The 22,977-nt window shown below is 56.5% G+C and overlaps 3 protein-coding genes across 3 annotated transcripts; 1 reads left to right on the forward strand and 2 right to left on the reverse strand.

Moving 5' to 3' along the window:
* Window positions 1–812: 812 nt before the first annotated feature.
* On the reverse strand, window positions 813–8,689 carry B0H18DRAFT_1208189 (acetyl CoA carboxylase). The gene is made up of 13 exons (XM_048036257.1): window positions 8,590–8,689; window positions 8,451–8,533; window positions 7,520–8,177; window positions 7,225–7,470; window positions 6,056–7,155; window positions 5,160–6,007; window positions 4,960–5,106; window positions 4,798–4,901; window positions 4,583–4,742; window positions 3,102–4,530; window positions 1,675–3,011; window positions 1,210–1,622; window positions 813–1,153 (listed from the first exon to the last, which is right to left on the reverse strand). The coding sequence occupies exons 1-13, from the start codon at window positions 8,627–8,629 to the stop codon at window positions 1,116–1,118; spliced, it is 6,603 nt and encodes a 2,200-aa protein (XP_047897932.1). The 5' UTR covers window positions 8,630–8,689; the 3' UTR covers window positions 813–1,115.
* A 2,305-nt stretch (window positions 8,690–10,994) lies between these two features.
* On the reverse strand, window positions 10,995–14,132 carry B0H18DRAFT_952023 (Pleckstrin homology domain-containing protein; the record flags this gene model as incomplete). Its single annotated transcript, XM_048042067.1, has 6 exons — window positions 10,995–11,117; window positions 11,171–11,242; window positions 11,279–11,974; window positions 12,055–12,272; window positions 12,323–14,035; window positions 14,096–14,132. The coding sequence occupies 6 exons, from the start codon at window positions 14,130–14,132 to the stop codon at window positions 10,995–10,997; spliced, it is 2,859 nt and encodes a 952-aa protein (XP_047897933.1).
* Window positions 14,133–18,670: 4,538 nt separating this feature from the next.
* B0H18DRAFT_1208192 (uncharacterized protein) lies at window positions 18,671–21,723 on the forward strand (the record flags this gene model as incomplete). Its single annotated transcript, XM_048036258.1, has 8 exons — window positions 18,671–18,694; window positions 18,745–19,131; window positions 19,194–19,611; window positions 19,674–20,590; window positions 20,649–20,947; window positions 21,112–21,172; window positions 21,227–21,296; window positions 21,353–21,723. 8 exons carry the CDS (start codon window positions 18,671–18,673, stop codon window positions 21,409–21,411), a joined length of 2,235 nt encoding a protein of 744 aa, XP_047897934.1. The 3' UTR covers window positions 21,412–21,723.
* Window positions 21,724–22,977: the final 1,254 nt, after the last annotated feature.

Here is a 22,977-nt window from a genome sequence, read left to right on the forward strand (position 1 = left end):
ACGGAACACCAGGAAAAACTGACTAACCCTCGCTTTTGCGCCTTCATGACTACTCCATTACGGTGCAGATACCCATCAGCGTCCTTGTTCAGCTTGGTGCTTGCAGGTCGACATGGCTTCAGAGAGCACTAGACAACGGTGAAGGCCACGGAATATTCATACGTCCATTTCGCTAGGAGTGGAGATACGTGTTGACGCAGAGGAGATTTAGCTGATGCACGACAATTGCAACCCTTGCGATAATTTCTCTATTGAAAGGTAGACCACTGCGAGAGACTGAGGTCGGACAGCACCCTCAGTTCGTGCCGCCTCCCACTCACTGGGGAGTGTCCATCAGTTGCAATCATACTCGGCCGAAGTCATAAAGAACGGTACGGATGATCATAGCGCATCATGTCATGCATAGTGCATGAGTCTGGTCGTCGACCGTGCATTGTGAACCGATTCCTATGAATCTACAGGCAGGAAAGGAGCAAATGGGAGAGCGAGATGGAGCGCAGTGTAAGGCAGCTGATGTGCAGAGCCAAAGGCAAGTGGGTCGAGGATCTTGACCGATGCTGGCGATGGTTGGTCGAAGAAGGTCTAGGGCGCGTGACTGGTGAGTAGATGAATTTGATTTAAACGAAGTTCGAATTTGATGTTATGGAAATATTGACCACTCCCTGAGTACGAGTCCGCGAGTCTTCGCGCTTCCATGAGGTGGTTTCGACTATGGTGCGGGACGCCTAGCCACCGCCACTTGTGTACAGCGGCCAAATCGGTCGGGCAGTGCATCATAAATACAAATACATATATATTAGAAATATTCATTCCCGCCTAGTATGACAGTCACCGCGATGTCCCACCGTTGTCCAACACCAAAAAAATTCAATTCTTTGGCAGTGACAGAGTGAATACAGGGTTCAGCTTGAACGTTTGAGCTGCAGATGTCTTCTTGAATCGTGGTTTCGGCGCTCAGCTACTGAGGCCCATCTGGACGACCGTTTCGACGCCGACGATTCAGACGTTATACATCTATTGCAATGGAAGACACGATCACAGCAAAACAAACATGTTGGTATAGCGTTACAGTACGTTATCCGATAGCAGAACATATGCAAAACCGTTGTAGGCATCTAAGATGAAGCAGACACATTGGAATACGAGGGAGGTCCTGGTCAAAGCGACGTCAGCGCACGCCGTGGGGATACACGAGCAGGGAAGACGCACCTGGAGAGCGTCCCGCGTTTTGCAGCGCTGTGATAAGCGTCGCCTTTTCGTCATCAGCAAGGTTGTCCACCAGACGGACGAGGCCGTCGATGGTCGCCTTGCGGTCTTCGTGAGCCAGGGCCAGCATGCGGCGCATGAGGTGGTCGGCTTTCAGCTGTGCGAGCGTCGCGGTCAGATCAAGGGCTTCGAGAGCCTCAGCCATGACGCGGCGGTCGCTGAGGTTCTCGAGAGATGTTAATCTCATCAGAAGCGTGGAGCGGTACTCCTCGGTTGAGTCGGGACTTGCTTCTGCGAGTTGGGCCATCGCGATCGACCATGCAACCTTCGCGCGGACCGACCAGTAGAACCGGCGACGAGCGTCTTTCCAAACCATGGGGGACGCGCAACCCTTCGCCTCCATCCGTCCCGTGCGGCTACAGAGTCATTAGCAATTTATGGTAAGGAGAGGACACGAGGACGACGTACTCATGAAGATCTGCGTAGAGCAATGCGATCTGCTTGTACGTCGGCTGCAGAACTGTTTCGCGTTGAGCTAATGCATCGGCGGCGGTTGCACGCTCATCTGGGCTCTTTGATGCATCTGCGCTATCCTTCTTAAGGGCCGCATATGTTGAGTCCATCCGCTCCATTAACTTGATGATTTTGTCACGACGCATCTTGATCTCGACAATACCCTCCGGCTCCAGGACTCCGGCTCTTGCGTCCACATCCGCATACATCTCCATCTGCGAGGCGTTGATAGATGGATCAAGTACGACCCATGCACCACCCCGTAATTCACCATTGGGGACGATGTACACGAAGACGGGTTGCTTGTAGGTAGACAGGCCGTCGACGATCTTGGAGCCTTGCTTGAGAATCTCGTCGTACATATCTTGTTGGCCACCGGAGAATCCTCGCCAGTTCGCGAAGATGATGAGAGGCAATCCTTCCCGGTTGAAGTCGAAGATCGCCTGCGCCGTCTTGTAGGCGGAGTTGGGATACCACACTTGACCAGCCTCCATGATACGTTGCTCGACGGACGTTGGGTTAGCAGGGTCGGCGGGGACGACACGCTCAATCGTCCGGGTCTCGACCGCGATGACACCCATCGGGATGCCACCGAGACGCGCGCGACCCACCACGACGGTCTGCGCCCACCCACTCAGCGTCTCTTGGAATGAGCCCTTATCGAAGAAACCGGACATCCACTCCTGCGTCGTCTCGTCCTCCTTGCCCTCGATGAACCATCTTGGGTCATACGAACCCTTCGGCGGGTTGTATCCAATGTCACGATCCCAAGGATCTACCGATTGAAGAACAGGCAAAGGAGCACCCTTGACCTCTGGGACATATGACAGCCATTCGAGGATATGCATCGCGCCCTCGAGATCACTGCTGGCGGTCAAGTGAGAAACACCGTTCTTGTACATGATCTGAGTTCCACCGAGCTGCAAGTTGGACGTGTAGACCTCTCGGCCGAGCACCTTGTTCAGAGCAGGCGCCCCCGTTAGGATGATAGGCTGTCCTTCCACTTGGACTGCACGCTCGCCCAAGCGAACAAGGTATGCACCAATGCCAACGGAACGAGCGGTGACAAGGGTGATCGTGAAGATATCGTCATACGCACGGGAAGTCTCTCCGGCAATGAGACCGGAGCCCTTCAAACATTCGACCCCCAAGCCGTCTTGCATTCCGATGATGTCGGTGATCTTGTGACGAATCTCGCCGTCGACTTCGATGTCAACGGTGCGCACTGAAGTGGCGGCCTTCTCCTGTAACTTGAGGAAGTTCTCGTGTGAGAGGTACAGATAGTCGACACCCTTTCAAGACGCTCGGGGTCGTTCCACGCGCAAGAGAAGAGGCCCATGACCTCTTCCGCAACACCGATGCGAGCACCGGAATTCGCAGACAATAGATTCTCGGCAACCCTGCTCGCGAGCGTACTGTGAGGCCAAGTAGAAGAACTGGTCTTCTTGGGGCCCAAATGAACCAATCTTGAAGGTGATATCGTTGGCAATCACGACCGTGCGGCGACCTTCAGGGCATTCGGGCGTTCGCATGAAGAAGACCCAGCCAACCATGCCGCAAGAGTTGTTCCCTGGTGCCCTGTCAACCTCCTGCAGCTGGTCGTTCTCGTCCAGGACCAATTCACGTGATTCGAGGATCTTCTTCGGCAGAGTCAATTGAGAGTTCAGCGCACGCGCCTTCGCCCAGACGTTGCTCAAGGCTTTCGAAAACAGATCAGGGAAATCGTAAACGTACGTCGTGCCGATCAGATGAGCTTGGTAGCGTTTCGGCTGCAGCGACTCCTTGGTTGGGTACGGTTGGTGGACGGGTTGTAGGTGCAGAGGACCCTTCTCGCCAATGGACTTCAAGATGGTGACACCCTTGTCTGTCGTGATTTCTTGATATCCGTGGTAGTTCACGATAAAGCCAGACACATTCTCAATGACACAGCGGATAGGCGTGACGTTGCCCTCGCTATCCTCCAAGACGATACGAATTTCCGAACCAGTGACGTGGAGGCGCCAGAGACGCTTGCCATGACGTTCGATGAATCCGGAAATCGCCTCAAGGACGTCCTCGTACGTCACCGGGAGGTTGTAGATGAAGTTCATGGAGATGTGGTTGACATCAGCGTTACGGTGCTGAGCAGATACAACTTCCAGAGTGTCCAGGATGTTGGTTACCAGACGATCCGTCTCCGAGATGAGATACTTGGCAGTGCTCATGTCACCGAGGATACGCCCGGGGCGGACCAATGCTCGGATGAAGAATCTGCTGTCCAACTGGTTCTCGCGCGCGACTGCGTGGTAGATGTGAAGCTGCTTGCTCTCCGTGAAACAAGGCGTGAGGTTGTAATTGGACAGTCGGCTGAGCTCCAGCTGGTATGCGAGGGCAGGCTCGATGTGTCGGATAGCTTGCTCCTCTTCCCAAGACTTGCCCATGTTGCGCAGTGTGAAGTAGTGAGGGTATAGGCCAGGCCTGCACAGCACGATCGAAATGCGGCGTACACCGCGATCCGTTAGAACGTTGCCACGCTGGTTCACCAGCTCATGAATCTTCTGGTACCACGCGTCCTCCGTTGTGTCATCAGCGGGATCGAAGATGCGCAACGCCATATTGAGTACGTTCGGCGGCTGGTTCGAGCCGTATCGCTGCGTGAACTCATGGGGATCGAAGTGAGGGAGCATGCCGGCGACCTTATCGAAGCCGCGGGACAGCGCAGTGAAGTTGGGGAAGGAAGCAATCGCGCCAGTTCGGAGAGGCTGCTTCTGGTGCTTATTGATCATGTACGTCAGGTCACTGACTGACGCCTGGCGACGAGCGGGGTTGCTCCTGGAGACTTTGTCAACACGGAGCATATTTCGATGTAGTCGTGAACACTCACAAGCTCGGAGTCGTAGGAGGAGAGTGGGTGTGGGGGAGGTTGAAGCGCCACGTCACGATGTGAGGCGCGTCGCCGTCGTCCATACCATCGCCTTCCTCGTAGTCAATAGAAAGAACGCTGTAAGCTCTGTACGCGCGCCGAACGTAGACTTCCAGAGCAGCTGCGAGTGTCTCTTGAGCTTCCTTGCGGTCATGGCAGAGCACAGACAAACGTACCAAGTGTGACCCACTGATCGTAATGGTTGAAGAAGGTTGGCAGAACGTCGTACACAGTATGCCTCGAATCGATGAGCTCCCTCAAGACCTCAGCAGATGGCGCCCTGTGAAGGGCAAGCCGATGAGATGTCAAGCAACTTATAGGTGGTGGATGGAACGTACTTCGTGTCGCCACCCTGTTCACCGTAGAAGTTGTTCGTCACTGACGACTTGAGGATACCCTCCATCTGCACCTTTCGTTCTTCGTACGAAGGCATCTGGCACGAGATCAAGACCTCTCTCGCCTTCAGTGCGACCTGCGTCGAGGACCTGTAGAATAGGCGCGTGAGCACATGCTTCGCGGCCTATTGCACTACACTCACCTAGCTTCCAGAGACGCCAAACCTTGCAAGACCTGATAGAGCTTGCTGGCAGGGTCGGAAACCGTCATACCACTGTTCTTGACATGGTCAAGGATGAGCGTGACAAGCCTGCCCTTGCGCTGGGCCATGATATGACTGAGTACGAGAGAGACAATCTTGTCGAGGTCGTCCTTGTGCTGCTCGCGCAGAGTGAGCACCCGGGCCTCAATGCTGCCTCCAAAGAGCTTCTCCGTCTCCTCGTAGCGTGCCAACAGGCCGGCAATCGTGTTAATCTTATAAGCTCTGAGGCCTTGCGAGTAGCGGTCAACGATGTCGAAAAGCGTGCCCAGCTGCGAGCGTAGCATCGGCCTGTCTTGCGGGCGCACGTTGTCCTCCATGAAATGGTCCATCAATTTCTTGATACGAGTAGCGGGGAACTCATGGGCGTCCTTGCCCTTCGCCGCGTCAATGGCCGCGCGGATACTATCCTCAAGCTTAGCAGGCATGCGCCCCGACAACGTGGACAGGATAGCGGTGACCTCGGAGAAGGGCAGGTCTGGGTTTCTGAGGACGGCGAGGAACTCCTTGAACGTCGAAGCCATGATCGCCTGGTTATCATAACCGTCCAGGATGTCGTTCAGGATACCGAGGTAGTGGTTGAGGCGCTGGTGAGACTTGTTACCGATGACATTCGGTGGGCCCATTGCAGGGAGGAGACCCTCGAAGGGCTTCGCATGCTTGACGCGAGTAGGATCGTCGAGAGCAAGGATACCGAGAATATCACCAGGCTCCAGACTGACGCCGGGCTGCTTCACAAACTGGACAATTCCATCCTCGGCCGCGACGAGAGGCATGTACATTTTCATGACCTACGACAATGTAAGCTTACGCTGCTACGCTTTGGACAAGACACATACCTCGATCTCAGCGTATTGCTCACCAGCATTGATGTGATCGCCGCTCTCGACAAGGAATCGGATGAGCTTGCCCGGACTAGGGCTGCGCAGCTGTGTCGGGTCGTTCTCCTGTTCAATCAAGCAGGTCTTCGAGTCGATCATCACCCTGAGGGCGCCGACCTCCTCGCGCCAATACACAGAGTGACTGCGCCCGTCGAGCAGGACCAACAGACCACCATCGGCGAGTGGGCGAGCGCCAACGAGCGTGCGACCGCCGTTCAGGTAGAGCGTCCAGGTGGTCAGAGAGGAGCGGGTAGCGGTGAACGAATAGCGGACGTTGTCGTAGATAAAGTCGATGCCGAACACGGTCTTCAGCACGTCGCGAGACGGCACCTGGCCCTTGTCCAGGATGCGCTTGTACTCCGCCCAGCAAGCGTCGGACGCGAGGTGCGCCTTGGTCACAGCACCGCTGATCACGGCTAGAGTGGCATCCGGTCTCTCGGCGGTGAGCTTGTCGCTGATGAGGGAGTCCAACCAGCCCGTCGTGATCGTGTTCTCCTCGAACGCCTGGAGCTCCAGGAGTTTGATGAGGTATTCCACAGTCGTGCGGAAATCACCGCGAATGCTCAGCTCCTTCAGCGCGACGACCATGTTCTTCCTGCTCTCGCCGCGGTCCTCGCCGTACGCGAAGATGTGTCCGAATTGCGAGTCCGCAAACTCGTGTAGCCCGCCTGCAGAGCCGACCGAGAAGTAGCCCCACACATTCGTGCTCGAGCGGAAGTTGAGCTCCTGCAGCGAGCCCGACGACGGCTTGAAGCCCGCGTCGGGGTTCTCCGCGGTGATCCGGACGGCGACGACGTGGCCCTTGGGGCGCGGCTTCCGCTGCAGCTTGCTAGCCTCGGGATCGACCATTTCGAAGTCGATCTCGGACGTGCCGTGTGGCGCCATCCCGTAGAGCTGGCGGATGTGCCGGATGCGGTGCAGCGGGATACCCATAGCGATTTGGAGCTGCGCCGCGGGCAGGTTCACGCCTGACACCATCTCGGTTGTTGGGTGCTCGACTTGGAGACGGGGGTTGAGCTCGAGGAAGTGGAAGACGTCGTCGGCATGGCTGTAAAGGTCTGGTAAATGTTATCAGTAAACGAAAACTCATCAGTATCCAAGCTCAAACACAGCGGAGTGAAACTCACATTCCACCGTGCCGGCGCTGACATAGCCGACCAACTTGGCCAGTCTGACCGCTGCACGTTCCATCTCCTCAAAGGTGTCTTGCTTCGCGATCGTGACGGGCGCCTCTTCAATGATCTTCTGGTGGCGTCGCTGAACGGAACAATCACGACCGAACAGAGAGATGGCGTTGCCATACTGATCCGCAAGCAGCTGCACCTCGAGGTGGCGCGCTTGTCCGGCGAGCTTCATGATGAAGATGGGCGAGCCTATCGACGCGGTCAGTGAGTGCCGGACAATTGGGACATTGCCACATACCAGGAATCTCTCCCGCAACAGCATTGTATGCGTTCCTGAAGGCTTCAGGCACCTCGACCTTTCGGATACCCTTCCCTCCACCGCCCTCACTGGCCTTGATCATAACGGGGTACCCAATCTCCTCCACACGCGCAAGACCCTCCTCCACACTCTTTATGCACGCCCTCTGGTAAACATCATCCGGCACAACGACGAACCCCTGCTCCGACATCGCCGTCTCCGAGATGCCAGTTCCCGACCACGGCATCGTGGGCACCTCCGCGCTCTGCGCGACGATCGTACTCGAGATCTTGTCGCCCAAGCTGCGCATCGCGCTACCCGGAGGGCCGATGAACACAATCTTGTTCGCGGCGAGGGTCTCGGGGAGGCGCGGGTTCTCGGACGCGTGGCCCCAGCCCGCCCAGACGGCGTGCACGCCCGCGCGCTCTGCGACGTCGACGATGAGATCGACGTTCGCGTAGTTGTTGTTGTTGGACCCGCCTGGCACCTCGACGTAGCGGTCCGCCATGCGGATGTATTCTGCGTTCACCTTGAGGTCTTCCGGCGTCGCCATTACGGTGAACTCGACGGCGCGCTCAGTGCCGAAGGTTTCGTAGCTCCATTGGCGGATTGAGCGAATTTCTTTGACTGCGGCAATGCCGTTGTTGGCGATGAGGACCTATGATTGTCGGTCAGAATGAGTGACAGATTCGGCGCGAAGAGCCTCGTCAACGAAAGCGTAGGGTATAGACTGGCAGCACCCTTTCGGTCTCGAGATGCGCAGTGGAGGTAAACACGAAAGACCGGGAGCAGAAAATCAGCACTCGAATAGCCTGTTCGCTACTTTCGTCCCCCTTGGTCTCCCGCTCTTCGCCTCCATTCGCGCATCTCGCTGAGCTAGCTACCTCTCCTGCTCTTCCCGCGTAAGAACTGGGCTGAATTGGACACTCACTTTCGTGATGACGGTGTGACCGCCATGGCTCTTCACAAAGTCAGAGACGGGGCCGGATGGGGCCTTATCGAGGGCATTACCACCTGGGTCGCGCGTGTCATGTGGCCGCGTAGACATCCCGAGCGGACAAGCAACGCACCTATGAATTGGGCGACGCGTGAGTGATCGTAGGCTGTCATCTCCGCCGCTATCGAGAAGACCGTAGAGAAGCTGTGCGACGACCGAGTGGATGGGCGCACTGCACGTCGTCTAAATATCATTTTGCTGCCGGCATCCCCAACCTGTAGCGTGTTACGTAAGCGATGTGGGGGCTGGGGACTTATGGATCATTTCGGGCCCGCATTGAAAGCGCATGGGCGTCCATGCCAATGTCCTATCTGGCGAGATAACGCGCCAGCCCCAAGGGGATGTACAATTAATACAGAAGTTGCAAGTACTCGTAGAGTCTAGAGAACATGCCCAGCAATTGTGCCCAGTGAGGATCGCTGGTGATCTTCAAATTCGAACTTCGTTTGAATCAAATTCATCTACGCGCCAGTCACGCGCCCTTTCCGAGTCAATCAGGCGAGCGATCATGGTAACTCACCACTCACTTCGCCCAGTCTCCGGCTCTTGCACTGACCAGACGTGATCTAAGTATACATAGAGCACGACTCTATTCATAAGGTCTAGGAGCCACGTCAGACCCGGGCTGAGGGCTCCGTAACACGGCAAAGTAAACATCTCGTGAAAGCCCACTTCTCAAGGATTGCCGAGCGTTTGACAATCTATACGATGTCTCAGGGTGAGCACGGAGAGAATGTATCATAGACTATGCATAATGATTGCTGCTTACACGGCCACCATCGAGTTCACGGAGACTGCGAAGTGAGACCGGTGAGCCGACGATAGCGGCAGGGATGTCACGGCAAATCTGGATGAACGTACATTTGCCGGTGCAGATGGGTGCCGACGTAGTGCTGCTAGAACTAAGCTACGGCGACTCCGAGCCACAACGTGCACGTTTGTTCGTCCGGACGCAGTCATTTGGGTCGCGATGAGAACCAGCGTTCGCCGCAGTTGCCGCAAGCAACGCCTCTGAGTCGGACTCCGAACTTGACGTAGCGTCAGGTCGCAGTCGTTTTGCTGGTGGCATGCGAATGGCCGGCCTTGTTGAAACTGGGCTCGCATCTGTAAATGCCGTGACGAAGGGGTCAGAGCAATGAAGAATGACATTCTCGTACCTGTCTGTGCTGAGACGTCCAAATCCTTGTTATTGGGACCAAGATCTGTTGGGCACAGGCTTTTGGGTGAAGAACTGGTACCTGCACTGAAAGGGAGTAGGCGATGCGTCTCGGTAGGGAAAGGAACAAGGCCAGGAGACGGGATTGCGTCCACGTCAATAGGCTGCTCTCGCGGATTAGAACCCAGCTCCTGCGTCGTGGAGTTGGGAAGCGATGAAGCGACTCATCACTGCTGGTCGGAACGATATTCGATCCTGCGAGGTGCTGAGGTATTGCTGGGAGCCGAGTCGACAAGAAGGATGTAATCTTCTGCGTTGAAGAGGCATTCTTCAGTTTGTCTGTCAACCTCTTCGACCTCTCGCGATGTTTCCTGCTTTCAACATGTTGGTCCCAGTTCCTCATCCCGCCGTTGCCAAAACCAATTACCCTCTCGCAGATATCACAGAAGCGCGACGTCTCCTGAGGTACCTAGGCCAAAGTTAGGCTAGCAACATGTCTGAGCTGAGCACGTACATCTGCATTATCTTCCGATGCTTTCTTGTGTGGCATCGTGTGCACGGGAACACGTCTACGCACACGATCGCAGTGCACTCACTGGCACGCAAGCAGGGCAATATTAATGGCAGGAGACTCGCTGGAACTGACTAAAGACAAGCAGTTCGTGCCATTTTTGTGGCGGACAGCAATGACAGTCAACGTCTCCGCTGGATACACACGCATGTCGTCTGGACAACTAAAAGTGATGTAGGATTGCTTCAAGAGGTAGTGAGAATACTATAAATCGCATCCCTTATGTACGTGTTAACGTTGCACAAAGCGCGTACTGTACGTAGCTTATTGGAGCGCTTGTGCCACAGCCACTTCCTGCGCGCAGCACCAAGTGCGCTCCCAGTAAGTACAATATGTGGGATAGTGCGGCTACGCACACCCTACACGGTTGCTCGTGCTTCTGGATGTCACATAGAACATACTGTGCATATTTTCTTCTACCGACTATTCACTTTACAGTATTACACACGGGGAAGCAGACTCAACGACCTCACTAACCACGTCAGGATGCGTAATTAACACGGAGAGCCGCTCCTACGAGCAGCCGTACCGCCGGGCATATGGTATCAACAAAACACAGGGTGACAAGGGAAGATCGTCGCATGGTTAGAGAACACAAGATGTCGCTGAGGAACCGCGAAGAGAGTACGATGTGGATAAGCCGTCAAGGACAAACACAATATATACTACGAAGCGACGATGCCAACGGAGAACGAGGGTCGGAAAGCGAACAAGACCAAAAGAGAGGCGATCAGGTTGTAGATGGAGCGAATCAATCACGGGCGACCCAGTCAGTACTTCGGGAGACGAGTTCGATCGAGTTGTCGATCGTCCAGAACAGTCTTTCGATGGCACTCCGGCCACTCCAGCTCTTCTGATCACGAAGAACCATAGCCTACGAATATCCATCAGCAATGGCGACGTACGATCCGGAAGCTCTCTACATACCTGCTGAGCGCCGAAGTTGCGCTGGTCATGCCCGAAGACGTCTGGGTTGTCCTCAAGTGCCTCCGACAGAACCTGCATGTCTTGAAGGACTGACTGTATAGCACGCACAGCACTCAACGTAAGGATCTCCTTGCGATTCCTCATCGTGCCACCGTCTCTGTTAGGCGGCGGTAGTGACTGGGTGATGTTCTGCAGCACCGTGTGCAGAATGCGGCGGGTCTCATTGAGTAGTTTTTGTGCTTGAGGATGATTCTTCCTAGACACCAACACAAGGGCCCTCGTGATCATATCCGACGCAAGCAACTCCATCCTGCGACGGACAATGAATGGGTCAGAGCCGTTCGCCGCGGGTGTGCGCGGCCGGCTGCCAGTGTTTGGTAGGAGGGTGACGGTGAGAAGCACAGGGTGAGCAAGTCGCGAGACGTTTTTCGCCGCAGCAGGGTCGAAGAACGAGCCATCGACCTCGAAGACAGGGACCTCATCTATCATGCGGTCCATCATCCCGTCCGCAAGGTCAGGCAGGTCCGCGATAGACAGCGCATCAAGACCCATCCGACCCATGAACTGGTCGGTTGCATCCAGCGCACGCGGCGCTGACTGTGCTGTCGGCTGCCGCGTATGCGTCATCTGCGCAACATCGCTGTTGTCCAGCTCAAGCTCGACAAGCATCTCCTTGCGCTCACCGTACCGCAGCTCGCCGAGCTCGACGTCGACGTCGCGCCCATCGGATGAAAGGATCGCCACAGGACCGCCAGAGATCTTCCGAATGCGGAAGCGCTGTCCGTCGACGATCTTCATGTGCAGCTTCATATGAAGCAAGCCGATCGACATCATGCCCCGATGCAGCCCGCGAGACAGTCACGGAGGTCATACCAGTCCTTGACAAACGTGTACGTGCCACTCGTGTGATTCGACATGAGCCAGAGGGATGCTGGGTCGTGCGAGCGGCCGTAGCCGAATGAGTGGATGGGAACGTTGGCGGCCTCCGTACGGGCGAGCACAAGGTCCATCTGCGCTCGCCGTGTTGTGTCGGCGGTATCGCTGACGAGGATCATGCCTGTCACCGGGTTCCGCGACTTCCGCTGCAAGACCACATCGAGACCTAGCAGGTACTGTCAGAGTCGGATGTTGTCAGCGTACGAAGGGGCTCACCATGGTTGACTGCGGTGACCACATCAGTCTTGTCATCCTGCGACGCGCGGACCAAGAACTCATCCTCATGTGGCAGCCCGTCATCCCTGTACCCAATCTCATCCACGAACTTCTTGAGCCTAGAACGGCTGGCAGGCTTTCCCGTGCTCAGGAACGGTGTCTTCCTCACCTTGCCTCCGATGCCGACCTCGAACGTGACAAGGCTAAGCCGGTCCTTCGGCGCCAGCGAAGCGACAATGAAATCGAGCGAGGCACGGATGACGCGAACCTTGAGCGCGGCCGTGCTTGGCGTCGCGCTTGGCGACGGCACGGATATGACCAGAATGAGGTCGAGCGGGGGATGCGGGAGCGGCTGGAGCGAGTTGCTCGGGCCCGACGACATGTGGGGCGCGACGAGCGGGGTCGGCGAGCCGTACCTGCCAAACTCGGAGTCCTCTTCGAGCGTGCTGAGCTTGTGCTGCATCTGCGGAGGCATACCCGGTGCACGCGAGACAGGCGGAGGGCCGTTCGAGCCATACGAGGTGTGCGAGGAGACCGTTGAGCGCGCCGAGCCGTTGAGGAGGAGGCTGTCCGTCGTGCTCACCGTCGTGCCCGTTGTGCTGCCGCTGAGCATACGCATCGCTTTCTGGCTCCCGCCGAACTCTTCCAGGTCTGGCGCCGGTGGCGATCCCATGTGCTCGCGCGCCTGGGCCGCAGTGCTCTGCTGCTGGTAGACGGCGACCAGAGACTGGATGTGGGCCTTCCATGTCTCCAGTGATGACCGGTCTTTGAATATAAGGATGAACGAGTCTAGCCGCTCGTCCTCCATGTCAATGGTCAGGCTCAGCTCGCCTGCGACACTGGTATCGGTAACATGTTTGATATGCCGGATGTAGATGCGGCCCTTCAGTCGCAACACACCCTTCTGCGGTGCGTTTTGCCCTGCTGAGTCGCCCAGTGCGGACGCCGCACCCGATGCAGAGGAAAGCAACCGGCCAAGTGTCCGCTTCCTCTCCTCCACAACGCAGATGATCGCCTCCCTGAAGAGGTAAACGAAGAACTCGCGCACCATCGCGTCTCTCCGGACCGAAAGAAGGTCATACATCTGCAACGGGCCGAGCCCAGAGAGCGGGTGGCCCTTCCAGTCGATGATCCGCGCCTCCAGGTCGCGCGTAATCGCAGTGAATGGTGAATCCTCGTGGTTCTCCTCAAACGGCTGAGCGGGCGGTAACCCTTGCTGCGAGGAGGCCGGCGACATCTGCTGCGAGCGCGTCTGGGAATGTTGGTCGACTGACCGGTTATGCTGTGGGTGATAATCGTGCACCGAGTTCTCACGCAGCGAGTTGTTGTCTTGGAATGCGCTGCCGCTCCGTTGAGGGAACGACTCGGGCATAACGGCGCCAGGAACGTGTGTGTTCTGCCGCTTGCCAGGCAGCTCGACGACGACGATGCATGTCAGTGGCTGGCTCTGCTCCGACGCGCGAGTGATGGACGCGAATTCCGAGCGCACTTGTATGGATGGCGCCACGATGTAATGGGAGTGATCCTGCGCGTTGTCACCCTGGCCCCATTTCGCCGAAATATGTTCAGTCGGGTCGTCTTCCGTGGGGTCGTACGGCTTGTTCGCGGGAGTATGTCCCCGCGAATTGTAAGAGCGAAGCGATGATGGCGTGTGTCTCCCAGGGTAAACTGACGGCTCGTTCGGGTTACCCATGCCTGTCAGAGCCGCGAGTTCTGGACGATCACACGCAATTGAATTGGTCAATCAAAGACATGCGACGCGAGCTCACTCACTGTTTGATTTACCACCATCCCCATCCCCAACCTTCATAGGCCGTCTACATACACCACACACTCCCAGATTGGTCTTCCTTATTATGGTGCCTGCTTTCGAAGGACCCGGCGGTGGGCCGTAGACCGCAGTAAAGCACGCCTGTATTTTCGTTAGTACATGTATTGAAAATAATGACACGAAGCCCTGCCGAAGAATGAAACGCGATGCGCAAGCATATACCCTTTTATGGTGCCTAAGACGCTTCGTATAGCAGTGCCAGCAGGCTCATACACATATCCGACGCCAAGAAATCGTCGGCCACCTCCGTGGTGCGGCGCATCGCAGCAGTTCACCAGTGAAAGCATCAGTGCCGTCGGGACTTTCCCCAGCTGAGCATGCGTCTCGGGCAGTAAGCTCATCCTCGGTGAAACCCAGCCCCCCACGCGTCCCGATTATCCGTCGTGTATTCCGCTCGAGTCGAATGAGCGAGTAGGATCATGTCAATCCCCATCCGTGAAGGATACCATGGTGCGCGTAGTAGACGATACGAACTGGCGAGAGCAGCCGATGGAGCTCACCTCGTGCAGTGCATGTCCGCACTCGGGGACAATGTGAGGCTTCTCTCCTGGGAGCCTGAAGCTGAAGCTGAGGGGCTCGAGGCAAACGGGACACTCGGCCTCATCGTCGGAAGCGTCGTGGCTAGAGACTACAGGGAGTGGTGCAGCGACCATGGCGGCGTAAGGATGGAGAAGTCGCGCGTCTGAGGTGGCGGTGGAGGGAGGATTGACAGAGGAAGACGCCGAGTAGGATGAATTGAGAGAGTTGTTGGATGAGGCGCGCTGGGGCGAGCGCTGGAAGACAGAGCGAAAGGAGGCAGAGAGCGTGGAAGGTTTGGGAACCAAAGAGCGCGGCGGGGGAGGGGTGCAGAGTTGTGACGAAGCTGATTAAAGTTGGACGTCTGATGCTGATGCTGGTCTAGGAGGCTGCCCTGATTCTTCGCCCGCCAGCCTGAAGGAGAGTCCGGTTTCATGAAGATAGCATGCAGACCGGCCGGGGATGGTGGTGGTATGGAGGAGAGAGCGCGACGCGCGCCCTCGACGACCAGAAAACAAACTCGCCTGTCGTCGCGACCTTCTCAGATCCAGATCCAGCCACCGTACACACGCTACCGCCCGCCTGCGCTCCGCCTCAACAGCCTCGGCTGCCTGTGCCCTCCAACTCCTCTGTGTCTCTGGCATTCAGACAGCACCACCCCGCGCATGCTGCCCACTACCCTGAGGCACGCAGGCCTCCTTGGCCCACTGGCAGCGTACTCGGAGGTACGTTATGTGCCTCGTGGTAGACCGCACCTGCCAAATCTGGCATCTGGCAAATACGCGGAAGATGCCGGCAACCGATCGCATTATCGATAATTATTGCCAGCGCCCCGGGTTTGCCCCGGGTCCCGCCTCTCCGCCAGTGCGAGCAGCGCTCCTCGCCGCCGACATCAGCCTCTGCTCGCGTCTCGCATCGACGTGCACCGCTCCTGCTCGCTGCCATCCGTGTCTTCGCCATCGCCGCCGACAGTTCCCCTGCCTTGCGTTTGATGTCAACATCGCTTTGAGCGCCTCTGCAATTTCCCACCCAGCGGCCTGTGCCCCGGAAACCAAAGAACACCCCAGGAACGGCCATGGCATGCGGAACGTGGCTAGCGACCAGAGGCCATCGCTGTGGTCGGCGAGTTCAATTTATCCTACGCCGCGTCCAGGCCACCCGCCGCCCCGACTCCCGCCTCTCGGAACGTTCCACGCAGGCTGGCATCACACGCGACCACTCGGCGCACTAGACCCCAACAGGTCTGTCTGGCATTTATTTCACCATCCTTCCAGGCTCTTTTCTCTTCAGATTGTCAACATGTCTGTAAGGTACACGGCTGGACTCGCAATGTCCCCTTGCTCCTATCCCGGCTGCCTTGCAGAACGCCTTCACTTGCTCTGCTCGCGCGATTATCGCTCTATGTTTCCCCGGCCGTCACACTGCCAGAGGGCATCGTACAGCGACGACACTCACGCCCACCGACAAATCAGTTATCCTGGCAGCTGTACTTATGTATCTGCGCACTCTTGAGCGCGCGGAGTATGCAGCTCCCTCACACGGCTGCCGTGTCGACGTGGGCAAATGCATGGCAGTTTGCATACGGTTTGCGTACGTCCATCAGTTCGAATCAATATTCCGATAACTCTCCTGGAGTTGGGAGCGGTGACCCTAGGCTTCTAGTGCTGATGCATCTTTCGCTGATTTTGTGAGATTTACACCTGAGACAAGCCATCCGGTGTCCTCTCCGGGCCCTCACGCCACAGCTTTCATGCCAGAGGCAGTACAGCTCTGTCCATGGACGCACACGAGGACCGAGCGTGTCGTCTGTCGTCATTCTGCGCCACAAGGCCGTCAATACATCTTTGATCTAAGGACGCCTTGCACCGGTGCTGTCCTCTCTTCATCATTGATTATCGCCGCGTCTGCTGTTGCTTAGTGCATTGATCGCCTTCGCACCCTATATCTGTACACGCTTGAAGACCGGATTGACAGTGACACGGACGCCAACAGACGGCAACGCGTAGGCCAATTAGCTCACTGGCAGACGGTTGCGCGAATATGACAGGAAAAGCCTGGGAAGAGCAGGATCATGAAGGCTTTGCGGGCGCGTTATCGAGCGGAGACGCTGTGTAGGAGTAAGTAGGCCAGGACGTGTTCCATGTACTCATTTTACAGGTGATAGACCGGTGACTTGATGATGATAAGTCGGAATGTGGGTGCACCGCCCTGGGGCACATGTATCTCGGTGAGTTCGTGCCAGTGATCATGATCCGTGGTCATTGGAATATACGGCGTGCCTGACTCTCGACGTCCAACAGAGACTGCGGCAGCGTTGTGGCAGACGAAGTACGGCGCCTGCCACCTTCGCGTCTTCTTGCGCACGGAGCCAATCCACCCACTGTCCATCTTGTCTCTCTATGTCGTTTCATGAGGATTGCCAGTGTCGTATCGTGCTGTTCGCTCTCACGTTCAAGGAGTCTCCCTCCCTGTCACATAAATGGAGAACGAGGACATCGACACCTACAGCGTACTCGGAGGTATGTTCCAAGACCCCATCAGCCCTCCTAGTCACCTGCCAGCTATCTCCGCCGCACCCAGCGGCCTACATTGACATCCAGCATGCAAGCGGATTGGTGAGCTTCCCTTTCACGTCGCTCTCTGGGCCCACGCCTCGTGAATGTCGCATCATCCCAAGCAGTCCAGCTGACCGCTGTGCGCGGGATCAAATTTCGAGGCATATAGGCACGTCTCAGCTATCGCTCTATCCCGGTTATCGACCGGACGTTCAGAACTTAGCAAGTTATGCACTCTGCTCGACTTGAGGGTGGTCACGCACGGTTGTGCTCCCGCCGATAGGTGGTGTCACCCCGGAGCGTGAAGGCATCAGCGTTGGGATTGTATGATTTGCATCGCACCTTGGTTGTGAGGCGAACGGGCGCTTCGTGGTTTCCAGAAGCCAGGGTGCTGGTGGTTCTGGTGCGCTTGGACGCATGGGCGTGCCGTGCTCGGTACGCAGGCTCAAGATCGCGGAGTCTACGTGGTATCGGCTTGCTATCCCTCTTGCGTTCGTACGGACGAGTCGCATCTCCGCTGGGACTGGAACACGCACAGACGGTGCAGATACCTGTGTACGAAGCTTACGCCGTCCGCCCGGATCGCGATCAAGAACGAGGTCAGTTTCGATTCCTACGGCGTACATACACTGCGTCTAGCTGATTCCGCACACATTGTTGCATAGGTTTTTGAGTTGCCTACATGGCCATAGCCTTGCAGACAATAAAAGTGAAACAACACTGCCAAGAGCAGCAACGAAAACAACAAGAGCTTTATAGGTGCGAGGTGTTCAACACTCATAGACAATCATTCTCACGCGCACTACTTGCATAGCAGATAGCGGTTGTCAGTTGTTATCGTATAGCGGGTTCTATCCGCGTCGATGGCGTCTATCATGTATTGTTGTAAGTCATCTAGAGGATCGTCCGTATGATCATGACATCAGACTATGGACAAGCTACGACGTCCTGCCGCACAGAACGTTGGTTCTTCCTGCACGGACCCAGTCAGTTAGGCTGTGCTACTGGGGGAACCGCCACTGTCGGCAATTGCCTCGAGGCTGGCACCTATTGCACTGCGATCGCCCGCCGTTCTCGCCGCTCGTCGTACGCGGCTGGTCCAAGCTGCACACACCGCTCACGTGCTTCCGTCAGCCCGCTTTGTTCTTTCAATCGCAGATCGCAGGTCCGAACGGTCGGGCGTTCGCTTTGTCCTAGCCGTACTACCTAAGTACCGCGCTCTTGTTCTGACCCACAGCCTACTTCTACATTCTACCACCACCGTCACTCGCAAACGCAACACATCCCCGTCGACTCGAGTACACGACTACGCGTCAAGATGCTCGAGCTCAAACTCTTTCTACAGAGTACCATCGTGCTCATTCTGAGCATCGTGAATATGATGACTCTGGCCCCGAACTTCACGCGACGAACAATCACCTTCACCCTCCGGGCGCAGACACGGTTATGAGACCTCTCGGGACCGTTCCGGTGCGTTCATGAATGGCTGCGTGCTTGAATATGGCTGACATTGCGTGCAGACCGGCGCCGACTCTCGACGCCACACAGGCTTGGTCCCGGCTATGGACACAAACACCTCGGACACTTACCACAACGAATCCACCAGTGTCGGACAACCGGATATGGGCGACTGGAAGCCTACGGCCAGCTGGGAGCCCTGCAAGACGTCCGCCGAGCCTATGGACAGGCAGGTGCGCCACACCCTGTCACCTACCGTCGACCGCCTCCACCTCGCCACGGACCCTATGATTCTCGCCACCATTGTGGTGATTCTATCTCTCATCAGTGCTGTGGTCCTCGCCAAGGTTATCCGGAGGGGCGTTTCTGCGCCTGTCCCTCGCAAAGAGCGTCCGGTGCCTGCGCAAACCATCTGTGAGGTATTGGATAGTCTCGACGTCAGCATGGAGGTAAGTGTTCGAACACGACTCGGCGTCGAGGCTTAATGACACTGACTCGCTCCGCTTGATAGCCCGGCTCAAACGCGCCCCCGTCCCCCGCCACCGATTCCCAAAACGAGCCCACCGATTCCCAAGACGCGCCCACCGAATCCCAAGACGAGCCCACCGAATCCGAAGACGAACCCATCGAATCCATCTCGACGTCTGACATGAATGTGCAAGGCTCGCTGCCACCGGATGCCTCTACAACCTGGTATATGCGCACCCCGTCCGGGGCCTTCGTACAGGTCGCTCCTCACAGATTCCCGAACGGTCAAATCGGTTTCCTGCCTCCCTACTTAGTGGCCCTGCTCGCGCGCCCTCCTGCAACCGAGCAGTCTCACGCGTATGACTTCCCCGCGGGCTCCCCTGGTACGCCTTCTGGCTATCCCGATTCCGTGCCCCGCCACCCGCGTCTGGTTCGACGGTCGATGTCGACGCCGCTGACATGTCCGTCCCGACCGACAACACTGCTACATCGACCGTCGACAATGGTGCTCTCCCGGAGGAAGCGGGCTCGGACGACGAGTTCGTCTATACGTCGCAAGAACAGCCGGAGGACTCCGACGATGACTCTGTCTCTGACTCTGACCCTGCTGTTGAGGACCAAGTGATGCTTTCGGACCGCTCGATGCCATCCATGTCTGAACAGTCTACGCCTGTCTCGTCGTCTGGTTCCACACTCAATGCACAGGCATCGGTTTTCACCCCGAGCTGGTCACCGGCTTCGTCGTCGTCGTCGTCATCTGTGCTGACACCAGCGTCATCGGTCTCATATGGCGGCAATGACGAACGGGGAATGACAACGCAGGACTCCGGGGTCAAAGACGACCTGAAGCAAGCATCCCCTCCCCCGATCAACCTCCTCACCAAGCCCTCTCCTGAGACTCTTCACGCACGTAGTCTGGCGACCAGCATGTGGGCACCCCAAAAGCCTGACGCAAACGACACAGATTCACCTGGTACCAAGCGCGAAGTGCAACCGAAGTACACTCGGACCTTGATCTACGAGACAGGAAACCGCCGGAAACGTCACTGGGATAGTAACATCTATGCGGAGCCCGAACCGATGGAACCCGAACTCACGGAACCCGAGCCCGCAGAATTCGAGCCCGCAGAACCCGAACCCGCAGAACCGACACCCGCGTCTCCGTTTTTTGACTTAAATTTTGACTTCGGCAGCTTACCTTCATACCGCCCCCCTTCCCGGGGAAGCAGCTCTTCGGGTACTCGTGACACGCGGGGCAAGGGCTTCTGTTCGTCGGCTCCATCTACGCCTGCGCTTGGACACGGACGCACTCTCTTTGAGGACGACATTGATCCCTGTCCAAAGCGCATCAGGCGGGAGAGTTCGCCTATGCCGACTCCTCGGGCACCGTTGTCATCAGATATAGACACTTACACTAGCCTTGAGAGTGCGCCGCATCCCGTGAGTTGCGCCCATTGACCCGTCGTACTGTGCTAACAAATCGATGTATTGTTCACAGAGCTCGCCGACATCACCTGAGCTGCCCTCCACGTCTTCTAGCAGCACCCCTTCCGTCTCCGTGGCCGACCCAGCTCCATTCTTCCCTACAAGCGGAGGCTTGCAGGATAGTACGCGGGCCTCCGCGTCTTCTAGCACCACTCCTTCCGTCTCCGTGGCCGACCCAGCTCCATTCTTCCCTACAAGCGGAGGCTTGCAGGATAGTACGCGGGCCTCCGCGTCTTCTAGCACCACTCCTTCCGTCTCCGTGGCCGACCCAGCTCCATTCTTCCCTACCAGCGGAGGCCTGCATGCCAGTAGGTGGGCAAGAACAGACCAGAGGACAGCCAGCCTCCGAGGAGCCAACAGCGAGGGAGAGGGTTGCAGGACAGTGATTGGGCCAGGGTAGATGTCCCAGCCAGTCAGCCTCCGACTCAGCAACACGGACACACCCCTCAAAGGCCTCATGGTGGCTATCAAAACAGTGGTGGCTATCAAAACCGTAATGGACTACAGCCGCAGGGCCCTCATCACACTGGGTCACAAGTGAGCATAGCGATACTGCCCGATCGATGCCTGGTCACTGACGTTGATACGCAGGCCCACTACGGTGGTGGCGGATCGGGTACAGGCTACAGACATCCTACAGGGCAGTTCACCGAGCGGCCAGGTATGTCCTGAGGTGCCGGAAGGCACTGTTTCCCTCTTTCTCACTTTGCATCCAAGCGTCGTCGTCTGGACGTCGCGTCACGGACGTCGGCCTGCGACTCTTCAGCATCATCTAAAGCTCGTCTTACAACACTACGCACTTCCTCTTAGCATCATATACCAGTAGACCCGGCTCGTACATCTCGCGCTGCCGCCCGCTATACCCATGCATTCGCATTATACCAACGTCGGGAAGATACCATCTACTGGGGACATTCTTCATTTGTATCATCATCACAGTACATATAGCCAACGTCCCAGCGACATCAACATCACATAGTACCGCGTACCTCACATCGTACAGGCGGATAGCGTCAGTATGCAGTAAACACCATTGTCACACTGCGCAAACGCCGTTTATAATAAATCGCCCTCTTGCTCTTGCTCAAGTTCCAGGCTTTCAGCATCCGAGCTACCAGTGGTATACATATGTGGTCTGCGAGAGGAGTCAGACTTACGAGAGGTCGAGTTAGCGAGTTTGAAACAGTGAGAAGCGACGTATCCATTTTAGGAAGAGGCCAAAATGTTCGACTCGCGGCTAGTTCTCCGTCCTCCGAGTCTGTGTGGTGTCCCCCCTTCGATATCCGACATCCAGTCCCTGTCTACTTGTGCATCATACAACGGTTCATTGGAGCCCTTGCTCTGACCATAGGGCGCCGTGCCAGCGAAAACCTACTGTGGCAAGGCCAACTCGCCGAAGACTATCGACGCTCGCAATGAGTCGTACGCGTACAAAGATAGCTCGCCAGCCTTGGATCGGCTCTTTTTATGTGACAAGGCTAGCTTCGGAGTCGTTCCAACAAGCGCACTTAGAAGATTGCTCACACCAAGGCTGCGTGGAGGCTGTTTGTACTACCTCAAGACCTCAGGTCCAGGCTTCAATAAATGATATCCCTTGCGTTTCACAGCAGACGTACAATCTCTTTGGGTGGGCACGCTCTGTCCAGCTTTTCTTTTCTTTCAATGATGCAACTAGAAGAAGCAGCTGGCCAATCTGTAGGCACAGACTACGGGGCAGTCGATACACGATGGGGCTTACACCTGCGGGACTAACATGTCGCTGCTCGCAGTATCATGATACTTATGCCATAGCTCCTTGACGTCGTGAGTATGGGTTGTTTTTACGTTATCCGAACATCCATGATGTTGCCCGGGCCCCTTCAGGCTTCCGCGATTTCCGGCCCATCTCTCGCCCAATGGTTGCATCACGCGTTCACTGGCAAGTCCAGATTGGCAGTCTCGCCGTAGAGTCTCTTAGTCGGGTGCGTGATGAGTTGGGTATGAAATAAGTGAAATGCTGACGGTCTTCCTCAGTTCTTGTCGATATTTGGACTGCTCCCCGGCCCTGAACGTTTGAACGTTGAACGTTGAACCTTGATTGGTACTGTTGACAGACAGTACGTCAATGGTGAGGCCTTGAGACCTTGAAGGGGTGCCTATCTGCAGCATTGGCTATGACACCCTTCTGCCAAACGGAAATGTACGGGTCGCTTCGACCGCGAGCTGTTATAAATTCAAACGGTGGGTGTCTTGCTGTGTTCTCCGGTCGTGCAACAGGCTAGATTGGCTGGATTATCTGACGAGTCCATATTGGTCCTATAATAATCACGATACTGATAGTCTCATTCTTTTTGACCGCGACA

The sequence above is a fragment of the Fomitopsis serialis genome (assembly GCF_022376445.1).
Source record: "Fomitopsis serialis strain Sig1Antser10 chromosome Unknown B0H18scaffold_8, whole genome shotgun sequence".
NCBI lineage: Eukaryota > Fungi > Basidiomycota > Agaricomycetes > Polyporales > Fomitopsidaceae > Fomitopsis > Fomitopsis serialis.